This window comes from Lissotriton helveticus, chromosome 3_1 (assembly GCF_964261635.1).
Source record: "Lissotriton helveticus chromosome 3_1, aLisHel1.1, whole genome shotgun sequence".
Classification (NCBI taxonomy): Eukaryota; Metazoa; Chordata; class Amphibia; order Caudata; family Salamandridae; genus Lissotriton; species Lissotriton helveticus.
Window position 1 is genome coordinate 1,773,964,128 of NC_136061.1, and position 19,974 is coordinate 1,773,984,101.

Below are 19,974 nucleotides of genomic sequence, written 5' to 3' on the forward strand. Positions count from 1 at the left end.
TGACAGTCTGCAAATCTTCATACTCAGTGGCCCCTTTCCTATGTTCAGGTGGCCCTCATGTTCCATCATCTCCGGCTGCACCCAAGGGCAGGGTCACTGGTCTCGCACACTTTGTCAAATGTTTGCATGGCAGCCTCCAGCTGTTTATTGTAAGACAACTTAGATGCCAGTGCATTCCAGCCCATGCAGAACATGGTATACATTTGAAAGAGTAGTAGGTAGTGTTACTGAGAGACACAACTCAACCCAGGAAGCATTGGTTTCAATGAAAACCATTGCCTGGGGGCTTTTTGCTGCCTTGTGTTTCCGGTCTCATAAAGTTGGTATACTAGGAATAGATTTTTCCTAAATGTTCCCTCTTAATATTTCCTTGTTGTTCTAAATAGTGGCTGTCTCAAGGGCACGAAAGGAGATCTTGATATGGAAGCCAAAGAACCAAGTGTGATCATCGCCCAAGCACACTTACTCTGGCTCCTTTAGATATTAGTGCATCAGGATTTTGTCAATGTCTTGCCCAGAACAAACTTAAGGGTCTGTCTCCACTTTGCGTCTCAAATTTTAAATAATATATATATCTATATATATATCTATATATATATCTATATATCTATATATATATATATATATATATATATATATATATATATTCTTTCATACCATGCTTGTACGATTTGAAGAAGGCGCTGACTCCGTGGGTCTGAATCCAAACTTTTATTCAAAGATCAGTGTCTGCTTAGACGCGTTTCGGCGTTGCCGCCTTGTTCACATATATATATATATATATCCATCCATCCATCCATCCATCCATCCATCCATCCAAAGAACTCAGTTTTCTCCCTCTGTGTCACTCCAGAAAAACGGACACGGACCCACTCAGGTAGTGTAAATTTATGTGTGTGTGTTGATATATATGTGTGTATATATATATTTTTTTCTTTTAAATTATTTTTATTCTTCTCGCTGATATACAAGCTAGCATCAAAGTAGACAGCTTCACAATATTCACAATTTATCATTTTCCCACCTCCATTGTCACAAGAGGGTCATGCCACCCCACCCTGTCTCAAATAACATATATAACCAATCCTTTTCCTCAATATGTGGATTCACCAGAAACCTACCCAGTCCCCCCCATCCCAAGTCTATCTTCTGCATAACCTCACCTGTGCAGCAGTTTCTGCGTACCTGTACTGTTGATCCCTACCGCTGCATTTGTGCATTGTGTACTCGCATGCTTGGTCTGTACCCGAATGGCTGCACCCTGGGTGCCCTCCTTGGCTTCCTGGAATGCCTCCAGTATTGCCAGCCAGGTGTCTAAGTCTTCCCCTCACTCCATCATCTTTCCTAGCCTGCCTGGTGTGAGTTTCCCTTGCTAATGCCCGGTCAACTGTATCCCTGCTCCACGGTGACACTGAAGGGGGTCTCCTCCCCAACCACCCCATGGCTAGGTCCTGCTTGGCAACGAACAGCGCAAGCTGCAAGAACATCCAGCGCATCACACCCCTCTAGGGCTTCTACCTTATGCCCAGTAGACACCGACTGGGGGCCTCTTCATCACAATGCCAGTCACCCTCCCCAATCTCACCTCACCATTGCCCTAAAACGTGCGCATCATTGGACACAGCCAGGCCATGTTTAGAAAGTAGGCACCTTAGGAAGGCCCCCAACCTACCCACATATGTTCTTCTCAGTTTGATTGGTGTCAGGTAAGTGAGGTGGACATAATTGAAGTGTAACAATTTAAGCCTGGCGTTACAGGACACCTTTCTAATTAGTACGCAGATTGTGGTCCATTCTTTCTTTCAGGGGTCTACTAAGTCATCCAGACAGGCCCGTTTGGCAGTAAGGCTCTCCCTACGCTGTCCTGCTTGAGTGCCTTATAGCACAGACACAGAATTTCCAGCAGTACCCACTGTCCGCAACATCTGCAATGTCTCGGACAGCTCGAGAGCATCCGGGAACCCTGACCAAATTTCCCGAACTGTACTGGTAATTGTAGCTTGCTGGAGGAACTGTCCAGTCCCCACCGAGAACTCATCGCAAGCCTCCTCAAAAGTAATGAACTGCTCTGCCGGATTTAAGTCCCCCAACGCCTCACAACCACCCTCCCTTCAATGAGAAATCAATATAGCCTCACTTATGCATTTAACTGGTGCTAGGGTCTAGATACTCGGCTCTCTTGCAAGTGAGGGCTGTTTCATGACCCTGCTAATCATTGTCTCCCAAATGTTTGCTTTCTTGACATGCCAGGTAAGGAAAGTGCCCCGGCACCCTAGACCCCCTCAACAACTCCAACAAGAGTGTGGTCCCGCAGTACCCCCTCGGCAGCCTCTTATCCCAGTTAACCTCCACTATCACACACTGCACCGCATGCTGTAGCTTAGTCTCATAGTAATACAACTCACTGTCAGGCAAGCCCATGCCCCCATCCTCCAGGTCCAGTTTCAGCATTGCATGCTTTTAAATGTACAAGCATTGTGATGCATTCCCTAAATGTAGAATATGGAATGGTAAGGATGTTGTTGTCTGTCCACAGGTATTGGAAAGCGAGATTAGTTAAGAGGTAGACACAGGTCACTCTGGTTTGGAGGCAAAGCACATTGCCTCATTAGGATTCCGTATGCCCGTCCTGATGAAAGCCACTGACTCAATTGAGCCGCAAGGCAGAAACATGTTGACGGTAACCGTGGTGATGGGGTACTAATTCCCCTTTTCTCCAGAATAGATTTTAATCACCAAGTGGGAGTTTAGCGAATAAATTGTTTTAGGATGTCACTTTTGTATTTAACGCACTTATATCATGGATCCATATTTAATTAGAAGTGCCTCCATGACTCCAGATGCAGGCCCGCTCTCCATCAAATGGAGGTTTTGAAGAGCGAGGATTGTCCTATGATGAAGCATGACACCTGGTGGTGTGTGAGGACAATCTTTGAAATTTGTTTGTATGCCCAACACTTATACGGAGTAGCGTTGGGAGGGATATGTCACATATATCTATAAATTTCAAAATTCTCGGGGAGCTTATTTTGTGTTTATAAGACAAGCACCGCACATGCTAACCACTGGTTTTACTGCAGATAGGGACGTAAAATAGAACCTCATGGGTAATAATGTTAAAATACATTCATTTACTCAGTACAAAAGAAAGGGACTTGAACGGCGGACTGCTACTTCTGCACCTCAAGCTAGTTTCATGTACAATTAAAGTCCTGTGCAACAAGCCCAGGCACCAGCCGTCAATTGATGCCTCTGTGTTTCAGATCCTAACTTGAAGCAAGGGGTGGGCCTGCGTCAGGTAATGAAGTCCAGAGAATCGATGTATAATTTCAAAAAGTCTTTATTTCAGATCAAATAGTTCATGCGATATAGGAGCATATATTCAACCAACGTGTTTCGTTCTCACCTGGAGAACTTCATCAGGGCTCAAATGAAGGTTTGATGTAAGACTTTGTTGAAAGTTTTCTTTTTGCGGTCTAGTTTAGTCATGTTACTTGACCAAGAACTCCCAGATCAATTGCTTTCCATTAGTGGCTTGTTCATTAGAAAACTAATACATGCAGAATACAAATCTATTTTAAATTAATCCACTTTTTTATTATTGAAAAAAAAAATTGCTAACAAGAAAAACCTTTCCCATATTAGGATGAGATCACCCATGCAAAGAGAATTCTAATCGTGTATTCTTCTTATTGTCTGGTTAATTTACAAAGTTTTGCAAAATGCAAATATTAACTAAAAGTTCGGTTGTGGAGAGAGAAATTTCAAACAATAAATGTTTTAAAATACATCAGCATGGTGTAAAAACTCCGTACACAGTAAACTAAAATAACCATAGAACCTACTCTATCATAAAGGGAAGGCTATACCACAGTCTAAAGAAATGATAAATAAGATCTCTAAATTAGAAGAGGAAAAAAATACGTTTTTGCAGTTTCCCAAAAGTCTATGCATGAGCTACAAATCTTTCTCTTGAGAGGTGTGCCATATTTTTGATCCTGCAATTCATTGTGAGTTTCAGATTCTTTAAAAGCAGTGCAGGTCTACTGCACGTATACCTGGTTCCCCAGATACTTTCTTACATGTATTACCCTTCTTTTGCAATATATGCTGATCTTTCCATGAAATGGGCTTTGTCATCTTACCTTGAAAGTACTTTTAGCCTCCAGGCTACAGCCATTCTTGTATTACATACGAAGTGGTGAAACCATAGACTACTTAATCTTATTCCTCCTCCACCCCTTTTTTCCAGTTTCTACTTTTAAGAAAGCAGCACCCCTCCCTTACGAAAAAAAAATATTATTTTAACAATGGCGCCATGTAAACCTTCATTCGACATACCTCACAGACAGGTTTTGAATGAAGCATTGTCTCTTTGTGAACAGGGTAGATTATGCCTAAGGTAAATTGTGTGATCAAGATAGACACCGAAGTATTTAATTTTGTGCTGGTTTTTCAGTGACTGCAGTGTATTTTAAGGTGACCCGCCACACTCTATTGAAATGTTTACGCTTTCAGCAGAAGCAAAATACGTGATTTCTAAATGTTCGAGAGAGTTTTATAAATTCTAAAAATAAAAACAATTTATGCACCTTTTTTCCGAGTCAGGCCCTTATTAGGTCTGGGTTTTGAATGCACCACTGTCGGCCAAACCTACTGCTAACAATATACACAGAGTGGACTTTGGGTCTGCCCATTTCAAACATTCACTTTCTTCCACAAGCCTCCTTCATCTATAGCACTGAAAATGTGTCAGTGACATCTTGTCTTGGCCCATTGTAGTATTTTTCCCTCACCCAGTGCTATTGGCTATTTTATGTATCCTTCCGCCTCCACTACAGTACATGGCTTGAATTGCATGAGGAACTCATTTACATATAGGTGACTCTCCTGACTAGCTCGGAAGAGGTCGCTCCCCCACGCTCCCAAGGCTTGCTGACTCCGTGACCTGAGAGCGCTTGAAAGCTGTCCCGCGGTATCGTAGCGCCTTCCAGCTGAGTCATCAGCGCGATCTTTCCCCCGCATTACTGCCGCTGCCTGCATTGCCCGCTTTCCATGTTGTAGTGAAATTGTGCATTGTGCGTTTTACCATCTTTGTGCTGAATTGTTAAGTCTGTGCATTGTTGTCAGAATAATACTTTATGCCCGATTGTGCCTCTGTTTATCCCCCAGGCTCGCCCAGTTTCGATTTCTCCTACTTGCAGCCATTTTGTTGTCTGTTGTGCTTCCTAGACCGTAGCTCCACCCCGCGCCCGCCTCCCAGCTGACCCTGCCTAGCCCCTCCCCCTCCAATACCTACAGATGTCTTTCCGCGCAGCGTTCACGCGCAGCGGTCGCGCCCCATGCGTGCCGAAGGTGCGCCAAAGGTAAGCCCGTCTATGCCCGTCCGCGCCTGGACTGCGCCCAGCGCCAGACCCCCTGGCCCTCGCAAAACCCACCCCACCTGCTTAACCTATGACGCCTCGACCCTCCTAGCCCTTAACCCCGGATGCACAGCACAATGCTACGAAGCTGCCCCAGGACGTACCCACGGTCCCTTCGCCTGCCACTCCTGACAGTTTACCAGCATCAAGACCCTCACCAAATCCACCAACCACAGCTCCGACTCTAACCACCTGAAGTGCATCCTGCTCAACACCCGCTCGGTCCACAGACACGCCACTGAACTCTGGGATCTACTTAACTCTACTTCACCGGACGTCGCCTTCCTTACAGAAACCTGGATGAACACCTCATCAGCACCCGACATCGCCATGGCCATCCCAGACGCGTACAAGATCATCCGAAAAGACCGCGCCAACCAAACAGTTGGAGGCATCGCCATCAGAACACCACCAGAGTCACGACCAGCTTCGACGATAACCTCGCCACCGCCGAACACCTCCACTTCCAGATCCACACCGACCCCAGGACCACACTTGGAGGCACCCTCATCTACAGGCCTCCAGGAACCCGTAAACAATTCAGCGAAGACATCACTGACTTTATCAGCCCACATTCCCTCACCTCCGAGAACTACATTCTACTAGGAGACCTCAACTTCCACCTAGAAAAGAAAAACGACCGCAACACCACCACCCTTCTGGACAACCTGGCCAATCTCTGACTCAAACAACTGGTTGACACCCCCACCCACGTAGCCGGACACACGCTCGACCCAATCTTCACCTCCAGCAAACACATCTCCTTCGATCGCACCACAACTCTCCATTGGACAGACCATAGTTGTGTTCACTTCAGCTACAAAACCACCTCAACCCACAACCCCCCACAACCTATTCCTCGAAGAAACTGGAACAAAATCACCACCGGCCAACTCCTCACATCGCTCAACCAAAACCCTCCCGCCCTCTCATCGGACCCAAACCAAGCTGCCACCAAACTCAAACAATGAATCACTCACAGCGTTGAAGAATTAGCACCCTTGAAAAACCACCAAACCAAACAGGGCAGCAAAAAGGCCCCCTGGTTCAACGAGGACCTTAAGAAATCCAAGAAACTATGCCGTACTCTCGAGAAAATTTGGAGAAAAAACCCAACCACTGACAACATGACCACCTTCAAGACAGCCTCCCGTAAACACCACCAATTGATCCGATCCACCAAAAAATCAGCATTCAAGGATCGACTCCACAACAACGCCCATAACAGCAAAGAATTATTCAACATCGTCGAAGAATTCACCAACCCTACCACAGCCTCAAACGACATTACTCCCTCCCAAGACCTCTGCGATTCGTTATCCTCCTTCTTCTACAACAAAATTGCCGATATACATAACAGCTTCGAGAACATTTCCAAAGAACAATCCTCTCCACCCACCTCCGAACCTAAACCGCCCCCTAACAACCTCAGCGCCTGGAACCCAATCACCACTGGAGACACCATCCGCCTAATGAACTCCATCCATTCTGGCTCGCCAAACGACCCCTGTCCCCACTACATCTTCAACAAAGCAGACTCCATCATCGCACCCCATCTCCGTGATGTCATCAACTGCTCCTTCAACTCCGCTACCTTCCCAGAAAGCTGGAAACACGCCGAACTCAGCGCCCTACTGAAAAAACCCACAGCAGACCCCTCTGAACTTAAAAACTACTGCCCTATATCCCTCCTCCCATTCCCTGCCAAAGTCATTGAGAAAGCCGTCAATAGCCAGCTTGCCGCCTTCCTTGAATCCAACAACTCCCTCGACCCCTCGCAGTCTGGCTTTCGAGCCAAACACAGCACCGAAACCGCCCTCATTGCAGCGACAGACGACATCCGAACACTATTGGACAACGGAGAAACAGTGGCCCTCATCCTACTCGACCTCTCCGCCGCCTTCGACACTGTCTGTCACAGCACCCTCATAGAACGCCTCAGCAACATCGGCATACATGGAAAAGCCTTGGACTGGATCATCTCATTCCTCGCCGGGAGAACCCAGAGAGTCCGACTTCCCCCATTCAAATCAGAGACCACCGAAATCATCTGCGGAGTACCACAAGGATCATCACTCAGTCCCACACTCTTCAACGTTTACATGAGTCCACTCGCATCCATCGCACGTCAATACAACCTTAACATCATCTCCTACGCTGACGACACCCAGCTGATCCTTTCCCTTATCAAAGACCCTAACACCGCCAAAACCAATCTTCACAAAGGCATGAAAGAGGTAGCCGAATGGATGAAAAACAGCCGCCTAAAACTTAACTCTGACAAAACGGAGGTCCTCATCCTAGGATCATCCCCCTCTGCTTGGGACGACTCATGGTGGCCTTCGGCTCTGGGCACAGCCCCCAAACCCACAGACCACGCACGTAACCTTGGCTTCATCCTTGACTCCTCACTCTCGATGACCAGACAAGTCAACGCCGTCTCATCCTCCTGCTTCAACGTACTTCGTATGCTCAAAAAAATCTTCCGTTGGATCCCCTCAGACAAGAAAGACTGTCACCCACGCACTGGTCACCAGTCGACTGGACTATGGTAACAACCTCTACGCCGGAATCACAGCCAAATTACAGAAAAAACTCCAACGCATCCAAAACGCATCAGCGAGACTCATTTTGGACATCCCTCGCCAAGATCACATCACCGGTCACCTGAAAGACCTCCACTGGCTTCCCGTCAACAAGAGAATAATATTCCGTCTCCTCACCCACGCACACAAGGCCCTCTACAAACTAGGACCCGAATGCCTCAACACTCGACTATCCTTCTACACACCCACCCGCCAACTAAGATCCTCCAATCAAGCCCTCGCCGCAGTTCCGCGCATCCAAAGATCCACCATGGGAGGAAGATCCTTCTCCTACTTGGCGGCCAAGACCTGGGACTCACTCCCCATTCACCTCCGCCTTACACAGAACCACATCTCCTTCAGAAAAGAACTTAAAACCTGGCTATTTGATAAATAATGAACCCCCTCCCCAAGCGCCTTGAGACCCTCTGGGGGGGGAGTAGTGCGCTATATAAATTCCAGAACTTGAACTTGAACTATATAGGCCTCTCTGTCTACTCCTGCTGGCTTCTTCCCTTATGTCTTGCTCTAAAGTGCTTGAATTAGTGCATTAGACCCAGACCTCTTTTCTTTACCTCTGCTTGTATATATTATTCAAATGAGCAAAGCTCGGTCACCTACCCAGGAATTGTGAGGTTCATGGCAATGCCACAGGAATTATGTGAGTTAATGGCAAAATGCCACATTCTTAAAATTGGTAGAATGTGGGGCATATTGTGTTTTCTTTCCTCAACAAAATATTGTGAGAAGACTGCCATGTCACCCAGTTGTCTGTTTTGGAATGGCTTTAAGTGACTCTGAAGCGTTCTCTATGCTGCGATCGAATTGGGTAAAATGGCTCCCACCAGTTTTGCTTGACAGTGAGGATTCTGAATAGGTTGCGTATAAACCACTTGAAGTAATGGCGGAGAGGGAGAACGGACAAGCTCATCAGCAAGTTATTCCACTGCTGTGTTGATCAAGTGGATTCGGGGTTACAAGATTTAATCATTTCTGTGCGTCAGTCCCATATTTCGAATTAGTTTTTTTTTCAAGTGTGTGTTATGCCTAATTTTATTTTTGTGGTTAAAAAGTTGTCCTCGAACATTATCAGCATTTTCAGACCTAGGATGTTTTCAGATTCTGGGCACCTCACACAGTTCTGCGATATTGTAGTCATGCCTCTAAATGGTGTACTCTTTGGGTTCGTCTTCAGGTTGTTTTCTTTTTTGCTCCAGTATAATAACTGTCATGAATCTCATTTCCCTATTAAGAGGGTAACGTTCTGCACCCAAAAATAAGATCTGTGTCCTTTGCACTTTTTATGCCCTCTTAAGCGCTCATCCTCCAGATGCTATGACGTTATATGTTTTATGCTCATTTTTTGGACTGTCAGTAGGGTTTCGATTAGTAGTACAGCTGAAATAATATCGACTGTTGAATGTTCGAGGATCATGAACCCATCTTAGGGTTAATATTTTTCCTGGGACCATCTTGTACTCTTCTCAGTATTGCATTCATCTGCCTCTCCCGGCTTTTGCGAGGTCTTTCATGTATGTGTGTTCAATATTTCCGTAAAACTGACTGCTGGTATTGCAGTGTCCTCAGGGACGTCATTCACAGTTGTCCTCTGGTCAGTAATGCTGGTTTATTTAGAAAATAGCACGTGTGCCCTTTTTACTTCACAAGAGTAAAATTAGCTATGTTATTTTACCAGTTGGTTATTTTTGCTTAGTACGTTACTTTGCTAGCATGATGGATCGCTTTAAGGAAAGTTTGACCTGCCAACTGTTTGGTGTCGAGTGATGGCTCTTTACCAGTGATACAACCAGTGTCACATCCTATTTATCTCCACATTCCTCATTGTTCTCCTTCCTAGATTTGAATGTACAGATATCCGAAGAAACCTCATCTGACGCAGAAGCGCGAAATATGAGGCCCTATAGTGCTCCAGGTAAGACCTTGTCGTCCATAGTGGATTCAGGGTATGAGTAGCAAACATCTGTCTCAGGCCTGGAACTGGCATGGTTGGTAGCTTTTCTCCATCTTTCTTGCAGTGTCTGTGGCCACACATTTATCTTAAATAACTGACTTAACTCCTCCACCAGAGCATGACTGAAATAATTTAATAAGCATTACCAATGCCTATATGTATGGCTTATGAATGAAAGTGTCCTTTGTGACATTGATATGTTTAGGCACTCAATAAGTCATCTTATATGTATTCTGTCACACATCGCTGTACTCATGCATCCATTCATCTATCCACCGACTAATTTTTGCATTCACCCTCTAACACAACCACTGCACAAACCCACACATACTCAACAACATATACTAGGCAAATTAGATAGAAAAAAGAAAACATGCTGCCATATAAATGCGGTAGGCCTAAACTTACACTCACAAATCTAAACAAGACGGTGTCCTTTTTGAAGTGGAATTGTACATAGAGTATTGTTGTTTTAACGTTCCAGCATGCCCGCCATGTTGAGAAACTATGCATTCAAATGGTAAAACAATTATACACTATGGACTGCAGCATTCTATGGGGTTCCTGGCTGCCTAGTTTAGAGGAGATGGTCACATGAATGCTGTGCACTGCAGATTAAACAAGCTTCATGCATGGAGAGCTGAGTATCCTCTTTAAAAAAAGTAATATAAAATAAATGAAAGGGGAGCTATAAAAGGAGAAAATTTGAATCTAAAAGACTGGCCAACCAGCCCTGACACTGAACCGCACTCATTTTCAGGTGTATGTGCACATGTGATCAGAAATGCTGCCATTCTAAGGCTAGAGGAACAGTGACTGAGCCATTACCCCATGCAGTATGCGTTCGTGGGTGTAGGCAGACTGTAAATGACACTGGCAAACCTAAAGGTCCTCTATGAATCTATTTAGATACAGATTTATATCTATGCATGTCTGTATTGTTTAATGATTCTGGCAGACAGCTAAGGCTTAGCAGGCCTTTCGAAGAGATTCTTGCAAGACTTATTACTGTGCAAAACATCTGCCCCGAGGTTTTGTCATGGGGGTAACCAACATCAAAATGATTCCCTGCAGAGGTAACCTGTGAGATTTCATGTAACAAAATACTTGACTGCACGCTCTAACAGTGCAAAAACAATCTACCTATTGGCTTTAGCATATGTTATATAGATCGGGAATCTGGCCTACTGTCTTTGTCATAGTTTTTAAACAGATCAGGCCTACAGCATTTGAAATACCTTTCCTCAGCGCACCATTTATACCTATAGTTGTTACTGTTGTCTTGCCATTATAACCAACTCCTCCTGTACATAACCAAGCCTATTGCATGAGCGCAAGCTTTCCCACAAGGCAGCTATCGGACATCAAGCACTATACTTACAAATGCATATAAAATTACAGTTGGTTGAGCAAAAGACTCTATCATACAAGGGCTTAACAAGAATTCTCATAGTGCAAATTTTGTGTATCGAGGGTGTGTCAGAGAAGGCGGTCAAAATAAAATCCTTGCCTACTTCTGCAATCTGAGATTCCATGTAACCCAATACCTATCTGATGGCCTGAATGTAGAACACCAATCCACCCATATATACCTATTGCATTTAACACATGCTTTCGACAATAAATTGTTCCCGTCTACAGCCTTCATTGGAACTTTTCATAGTAAACAATCAGGCCTATTACATTTATCAAAGTGAAAGTAGGGTTGAAAATTGTTTGTGGAACTCTAGTTTGGACGAGTTAAATCTCAGAAACAATACACAAAGGCTTATCCTTTGCAGTGTTGAAACAGCGATTTATTTAAATGCGGTTTTAAATATTCGGAATAGTTCAGTCTTAAGAGAAGTTCAAAATAAGAGGTTTTAGCCAACGCTGGTTCACCCTCTAAATGGCACGCAGGCCCAGGGCTTTCTCAATACTGTAATAGTTATGCGAGCAAAAGCAGTATAGCCATCACAGACCACCAAATAACAAAACTATCCAACATACAAAAATTAGGGAAAATAATAATAATATAAGCAATGAAGAAGGAAGTGGGGTGCCAAAAACAAACCAGACTAAACAAACAGGTTAGCGGAATGTCTAGAAATCTTTCAAATATTATTGTAAAACAGCCAGGTACCAAACACTCTGTGCTGTGAATTAAAATTCAGAAAAGGGGGTGGTGATGAACAGTGCCTGAATTAAGCAGACCACTCTTACCCAGTCCAAAGATCAGGGCTTGATCCATCACCGTTTTTTAGCTCACTGCACCATCCCAGCTCAGAACTTGGCTATATGCAAATTAGTCTGTTCCTGTCCCAGTGCATGATGGGAACAGGGCAAACCAAACTACCAAGCCAATTCTTATACTGGGAAGGAAACAAGCTTCCGGGGACCGGTTTCTGCCATTTCAGGCGTCGTCGGCCCGGCTTGCTTGAATCCTGATGGTGCAATGAGCAAGGGACTCACATCTGAGTATACCCTTCCACGCTTATGGTGGACAAAATGATTCAGTAAAGGGGGTGGTGATGAACAGAGTGCCTGAATTAAGCAGAAGCTTGTCTCCTTTCTGGTGAAGAATTGGCTCGGTAGTTTGGTCTTCCCTGTTCCCATGATGCACTGGGCCAGGGACAGACTAATTTGCATATAGCCAGGTTCTGAGCTGGGATGGGGCAGTGAGCTAAATAACGGTGATGGATCAAGCCCTGATCTTTGGACTGGGTAAGAGTGGTCTGCTTAATTCAGACACTCTGTTCATCACCACCCCCTTTTCTGAATCGTTTTTGGCCACTATAGGTGTGGCAGGGTATACTCGGACATGAGTCCCTTGCTCACTGCTCCATCAGGATTCAAGCAAGCCGGGCCGACGACGCCTGAAATGGCAGAAACCGGTCCCCGGAAGCTTGTCTCCTTTCTGGTGAAGAATTGGCTTGGTAGTTTGGTCTGCCCTGTTCCCATGATGCACTGGGCCAGGGACAGACTCATTTGCATATAGCCAGGTTCTGAGCTGGGATGGGGCAGTGAGCTAAATAACGGTGATGGATCAAGCCCTGATCTTTGGACTGGGTAAGAGTGGTCTGCTTAATTCAGACACTCTGTTCATCACCACCCCCTTTTCTGAATCGTGAATTAAAATTCGGTCTACAAGCAAATCAGAAATAAAGAATGAATTACATAAAAAGTCAAAAGGTTGTCTATAACCTAAGTAAAATTGTATTGGGGAGTGCGTATGGTGAGTTAGTACGGGAATTGGAAGTATGATATATTAAATAAACAGTGTGGAAGGCCCGTATAAGATGTCCTGCCAACTAGAAGGGAGGGGAGACTTTTTTTTTTTAAAGAAGGAAGAAATCGATTCGGTCTCCCAATACTTTAACCTAAAACACAGATGGGTATCTCTTCACCTAAACAAGGGTTATTTGTATTTCGCAGAAAACCACGTCATGATGATGATAAAGCATACCACTATTAGAGTGGGTAAGGGTTTTGTGTAAAAAGAAAAAGATTCTGTTTTCTTTTTTCTATAGCTAGTGGTGTTCTATGAGGCACACATTACCCCTGCTTAGGTAGAGGGATACCAATCAGTGTTTTTGGTATGATATGTTATCCTGGTATATAATCTCAATGGATCGTCCGAGGATGTAAAAGCAATAATTTTAGAATACTAATACTCCAAGTCATAAAGTTCAAAATTAGGTTATAGATCTTCATTTCTTAAGGTAGACTAATTGAGTCCTGAGTGGAGGAATACCCACACCGCAAGAAAAACATGCCAGGAAGGGTTCCTGCTGTTTTATGGTATCTGTTGAACCAGAAGTAAGCAGGAGATTAGAAGAGCGAAATGGCAAACTGAAGACGCATTTGATAGTCAACCCGTTTTCCTCGCTCACGAGGCTTGCTGTATGTTTTAGTTGTGCTACAGACAAAGTGCTTTGTAAGGCTATCTTCATATGTCAATAATTAGTCCATTCAATAATTTACACTGAAGCTATCAAAGAAACAATGTCTACTTGATTACTAGGGATAATCAATCATTATCATCATGGTGGGTTTAAGGGTACTACCCACTCATTAGGATTCGGCAACAGGACCATAGATTGAGACAATATGTCAACACAATCCACAGGACACTACCCCTCATCCTTTCAAAACTGTTACCTTTATTATTAGCTTGTCACCATTAGCAGCTCAGAACTACAGTGTTGGGCACAGTCTTTCCCATAAGGCATGCGTCTGGTAGACCGTAATAAAATTACAAATATGTAAAAAATGTCAGTCGTCAAAACAATAGAGTATCCTTCCTTAGGAAGCCCAATGAGGATTATTGTTAGGCATATCTATCCCCACTTCTTGTTTGGTTACGTTCCCAACACTAAAACCCTTGCTTACTGTGACAATCTGTGAGATTCCATGTAACAAAATTCTTCTCTACAGACTTTTGCAGTGTAATAATAAACCCTTGAATGGATTCATGTTAACATATGCTTTTCACAATAAATGTCAGACCTGCTGCCTTTATCATAACATTTCACAATAAGAAGATAAGCCTCTAGTCATGATTGTTTGCTGGCTACCATACCTAACTCGGTACTGCTGTATTGAGTATAAGCATTGCCACAAGCCAAAAAGAACATTGCAAGCACACACTTCAGCGGAGGCTTACAACTTCAGTCCAATCAAATCAGCACTCAGAAAAAACATTGGGGTGGACCCTAAGCCCCTCTCTTAGTAGCACTCTGAAAGCTTTTTCTGTTAAAAAATGGAAGGTTACTGATGTGTGCTCTTAAGCCAGACCTACAAAGGTAGGGAGTGTTCATACAAAGCTCATGTTTTTCCTCTCTCCTGTGCAGGATCGCCGACAGGCAAAACGGACTCCTTTCAAGATACAGAAACCGATTCCTCAGGGACTCCATTGATTAAGGTTTACTGCTAGTAGACGCGCCCTGAACTTGTGCCTTTGAAACTGCGCCTTCCACGGCTGGAAAACAACCACCATTAATGATAGCTGAAACATGACTCTGCAAGAAAGGCTATACTGATTCTGCCTTTTAATTGAACTAGGAGCAATGGGACTTGGGCGCTGTGGGGGCTGATGTGTGCTGTTCCCCTCCCATGCAGCCTGCTGCTAACTCTTACCATAGTATACCGTGGAGCCGTCCGAGGGTCAGTGTCTGATCCATGATTGGTAGGGCCATGCCAGTGAACTGGAGTGGTGACGAGAGAGGAACACTACCAAAACCTGTAATGTGAAGTGAGGAGAATTGGGTCATCTTCAGGATTTAACTCTATGTACTTTTTTTTGTTTTTTAATTACTTCTCCCAGCTCTGCTGACTAGCAGGGCGCACACAGCTTTGGGATGGAACCTATGCATATGTAAATATGTAGCTTTGTCAATGCAAGTTCCTGTTTCAAAATGTAATTTCCTCTTTATCAATAGACTTTTTACTGAACAGCATTTTTTTTGTAAAAAAAAAAAAGTTGAAGGGTGATGGGCATTTGACAGCAGTAAACAGCTGCTAACACTTTGTTTGCTTCTGTGGGAATTTCTTATCTACCATGTAATATGTCTGTTCTAAGTATGCACTTTACAGAGTATTTTTTTCAAGTCTACTATATCCTTTCAGTCCAAATTTGTCACTCTCAAGCCATGTCTGTTATGCAAGACAAGATTTGAGGGGTGTTTTTAGAGGCTTTTTGCAAGTGACTTCCCTATCCTTGTTCTCTACGTGCACCTTCAACAAATGCTACAGGTTGAACCAAAGTGCAAATCCTGCCCTTGCTCCATCTAGGAGTTGAATGTGAAAGTTTATGGAGGATGTAAAGCATTCTGTTAACCTCGTGCCAGATTTGATCTCCAACCTGCACCAGTCAGATTAGAAGGAAAAGAACTCTGGTGACTATGGTGGAAGGGCTCGTTGAAGAGGGTTATGAGCTATTAAAGATATGGCTAGTAGCTGGTAATTGACTAGAATGACCTGTTCTCACATACAGTTGTCCTTAGCCCAAGCTACAAGTGCAGCCCCAAAACATACACACACTGTAGAAGTATTAAACGTCTTGACAGGTTGCGTATGAATCTGACAGCATACATTGATTTCCTACATAAGGACTGGTTGACTGATCTAGAAGAGTCCGGAAAAGGGGAATGTGGTATGTATTGCCTACTGTGTTGTTGATGGGGCATGGTGACCAATGAGTGTGGTGACTATTGGTTATGGTTAATGAGTTTAAGTACCAGACAGGCAGCAGTGGCTGCCAGTATTGAATGCAGCATATTAGAAACTAAAACCAATTTCAGGTAATCAGTCTGCCCGTATTTTCGTCTACCATTGGCCCTTCCCTTCTCGCGGGTTCCTCAGTCGCACAGAACTGCACGGAGGTCAGTCCAGCACTTCATGCATTCTTTTTTGTTTAAGTGTGTAACAACATGCTGCTGGTGTGCTGTGTTCTGAAGCATAATACCCTGCGTACTGTGGAGTGACATTGTTAATTTATTCGCTTCAGAAGGCTGAGTTACACACTGTAGTCTCCCTGCACATTGAGTAGTCACTGCTTGTAGCTTTCATATGCACTACTCTAGACATTTCAGAGATGGTGGTACTAGTAATTTCCAGCTGGTTGTTGGTTCTTGACAGTACATGGGCTTTGGCAGGGCTCTATCGTCAAACCCTCTCTGGCAGTTGAGGTGCATAAACATCCGTCCAGATGGCCTTGCTTTAACTTCAATGCTTTCTGGAAACAGTTGTAAGAAGGACACAGGAGGCAAAGAATCCCTGGCACGCTGCGTTTGTTTACCCTATCTTCAGCTGGCATCGCCCTTTTGAGAGTGTCCAAAGCTCTTGCTTCATCTTCCTAACCCTGTCACTAGGAGTTCCTTAGCTGAACCCATCAACCGCCCATGGAAAAAGGCCCACGCCTTGCTTCAAAGGTGATGCCTCAAGTGCACAGATTTGGAAGTTATGCTTGTGCATGCAGTTAAAACGTGAAACTTATTTGGAGAATAAAATAAACAAGGTCATGGCAATATCTGAATTTAGATCTGGTTTTTTTTTCTTTTTCCCCCACTTTTGTTAAGGAAATCCATATTTGTGGTGTTTCAATTGGCCACGCTTGCCAGAAATGTGTGTGGTAATATGGAGGAGATAATTATTTTAATGCAGTGCTCAGAGCTAATATGCTTTTCATATAGGCGCAAAACTCAGTGTTCAAAAAGTTGTTCAGTATATGAACAACCTCCTCTGCTTCATTAACATCCTGTGTATTGCACCCCAGAGCTACAATTTAGCCGACTTGCCTTCGATATGGCGATGGGCCAAGGGTGGGTATTGGTAATGTAGATGAGGGATCACAGAGTTACCAAGTTACTTCTTTCCTTGTTCTTTTGTACAAACCCTTTCATGGATGCAAAATAGTGGAGGGTGCAGTAGTTGCTAAACTACAGTGCTTCCTAGACAAACAGTACTTTTTGTCAGTTAGTCTAGCTTTCAACACGGGATAAACAGTTTTGCTCAGTGACTAAGTATTCTGCCGACAACACTGTCAACTTTACTATGAATTGACTCCATGTGGCATCTGAGGCTATTGAATGCGGTGTTCTTGGGGAACAACATCAGTCTGAAAAGGTTGCTCGAGACTTAGTGACAAGAGCCCACAGCGAAGAGAGCATTGGTTGCAAAAATCTCTAGGCTGCAGGGTACAGTTTCAAAAACTGGCCGGGTTGACTCCATTTGTCTCCCTTAAAATGCGTGCCATTGAGCTGGTTAATAATTTAAACACCAGGTGCTTCAGTTCGTGTTGTGTGTTCTGTAGGTGGTTACTTTTATTGTTTGACTTCTTGGAAGCTTTTCAAGCCCTCCTTTGTGAACACACCAGGTTCTGTTAGGCTGCACCTTTTATGTTTCACCTGATAAGTGCTGTCAATTTGGATCTGTTCAATTACCTCGTCATTGTCTTCCATGTGGTCCAGACATGTCCTAGATTTTCTGCAGAATATCCACCTGAGGGAAATGTACATTCAATTACTATATGGGAACAATTCACATAAACATTGGGTATCCTTTAAATTGTGGCTTAGTTCCAGCTCAGACTGATGTTGGCTAAACCAGCATCTCTGGAAAACTGCTGTCAGCCATAGTCTCTTAGACTTCCCTGTCCAAAGTGTCATTCAGTTTGATTTACAGGCAGCAGCGTGAAGCACACATACGTTTGAGCTGCTCAAAGGGGATAGTGCAGGTGAATTAATCAAGAGTTGCAAGCGTGCAGGCCTGTGCTCTCCGACCTCCTCACAGGGCAGATCCTATACTTCAAGCCTGTCCGCTGCCTTGTCTCATTCAACACCAGCTAAGTATTTTCCTCAACCCTGAGCAAATAGTCATTACTCATAGTCCTTACTCATTAAATGCTTCTGGTCTTTGTCTTCCTTTACACAACTGTGCAGAGCTCCTTGAAATGGAAGAGAAAAACTGAATACATGCTGCAAGGGTAATTTTTTAGGTCTCACTGAGCCAACGCGCATGCGTTGCTCTGCGAGAAATAAGTAGGGATTTTCAAAAATGCTCCCAAAGGCTGCAGGGGGATCGGGTACAGTGCATGTGCGCCGGGCGCGCGCACCATTTGTCACCCTGCAGCCTTTGGGAGCACTATTGTGGCCGCTTTGATGTTCTCAGTGAACCGCGTGGCCACTGAGAACATCAAAGCGGCCGTGAAAGTGCTCACCATTTTCCACCCCCTCCCTTATCCCACTTCCTGCTTGTTACAAATTAATCACGGTTTGTCACTGCTTGGAGTGCAGGACCACAGTAGTAGGCACGTTTTTCCTTCGCCGATTACCGCATTTACGACACAACCCATTCATTATCTGCTACATAATCTGCTTATCTTAGCCCAAAAAATTTGTTTCCAGCTCGAGAGGACAAAAAGTTAACTAAAAGCACGTACTGCCAATGCAGTGGCAGGCCCTTCGCAAAGGTTGGCTGAGCACCATGTTGTTACTTGTTTAATTTTATTTTCAGTTTGCTGTTCTTTTTCGGCCTGTGTTGCGCTTTAGCCTTTCATGTCCGGAATGCGCGTAGGGTGGTTTTCATCTTCCACAGAGCGATGTTTATGGTGCGTGGGAGTGCTTGGAACAAAAACCTACAACAGCTCTGTTCCCAGCGCCGCTTTTCGCACTAATTGCTGGACTTGTAGACTCAGGACTTCTGTACCTCAGTGCTGACCCCTGGCCTGAAGCGTTTCAAATTAAGGCGAGGTGCTAATTTCCTGCCCATGGCTGCCCAAAGACCTGCTCATTACTAATGTCGTTCGTACCTGAGGAATGAGACTTTATTACCCATATCTTCCTTGTAGCTATTTAAAATACAAATACCTCACTCCATTTAGCTGCATAGAGACCAAGCAATTAATCTGTTTGACTAGGCAATGACAGGCACATCACCGTCTGAAAATGCATATTTTCTTTCTATGGATCGAAAAGGCATTTTATATGTACTCGGAATTGAAGTAACACCCAGAACAATTCTGTTTTAATCTAAAGTATACTCTCCGACAGTCACAAAACTGTCAGAACACCCAGTCCCAGTGGTTTCTGCTGTCAGGCCCATAGGTTTAACCTCTGTGGCATCTTAGAGTTTGAGGCGCAGTATAGGCCAAGGCAGCTGGAATTTGCAGCAGTGGAGGCACACATTATGCGGCTGGTTTGGCTACATTATGTGGTTAGAAAATGATTCCCGTTCATACAGCATAATACGGGCACATTCAGTGGCAGTATTACTTGGCTACCTTTTCAATTTAGTGCATATGAATTCCTTCTCGGCAAAAGTATTTGCCTCTGTAGAAGCGTACTACATAAATACAGTAATAAACAATACAAATGTCACCAGTTAACTTCGAAAAAAGCACCTGCCGCTGACTGGCACAGTGGGTGGTCTTGTTGACGTACCTGTTGATCCCGTTGAGCTAGAAACTATTTATTTTTTAAGTCAAAACTTATACTGCAGATGTTGGAATATGTGA

General features: G+C 44.1%; 1 protein-coding gene across 1 annotated transcript in view; it reads left to right on the forward strand.

The window, feature by feature from the left end:
• KDF1 (keratinocyte differentiation factor 1) overlaps nucleotides 1–16,989 on the forward strand; it is a 104,770-nt gene extending 87,781 nt beyond the window's left edge. Inside the window, exons 4-5 of the mRNA XM_078682625.1 lie at nucleotides 9,867–9,941; nucleotides 14,813–16,989. Of these exons, the coding sequence (XP_078538751.1) occupies nucleotides 9,867–9,941; nucleotides 14,813–14,895 (158 nt within the window). The 3' untranslated portion in view covers nucleotides 14,896–16,989. The remainder of the gene's footprint in view (nucleotides 1–9,866; nucleotides 9,942–14,812) is intronic.
• The last annotated feature ends 2,985 nt before the right edge of the window (nucleotides 16,990–19,974 follow it).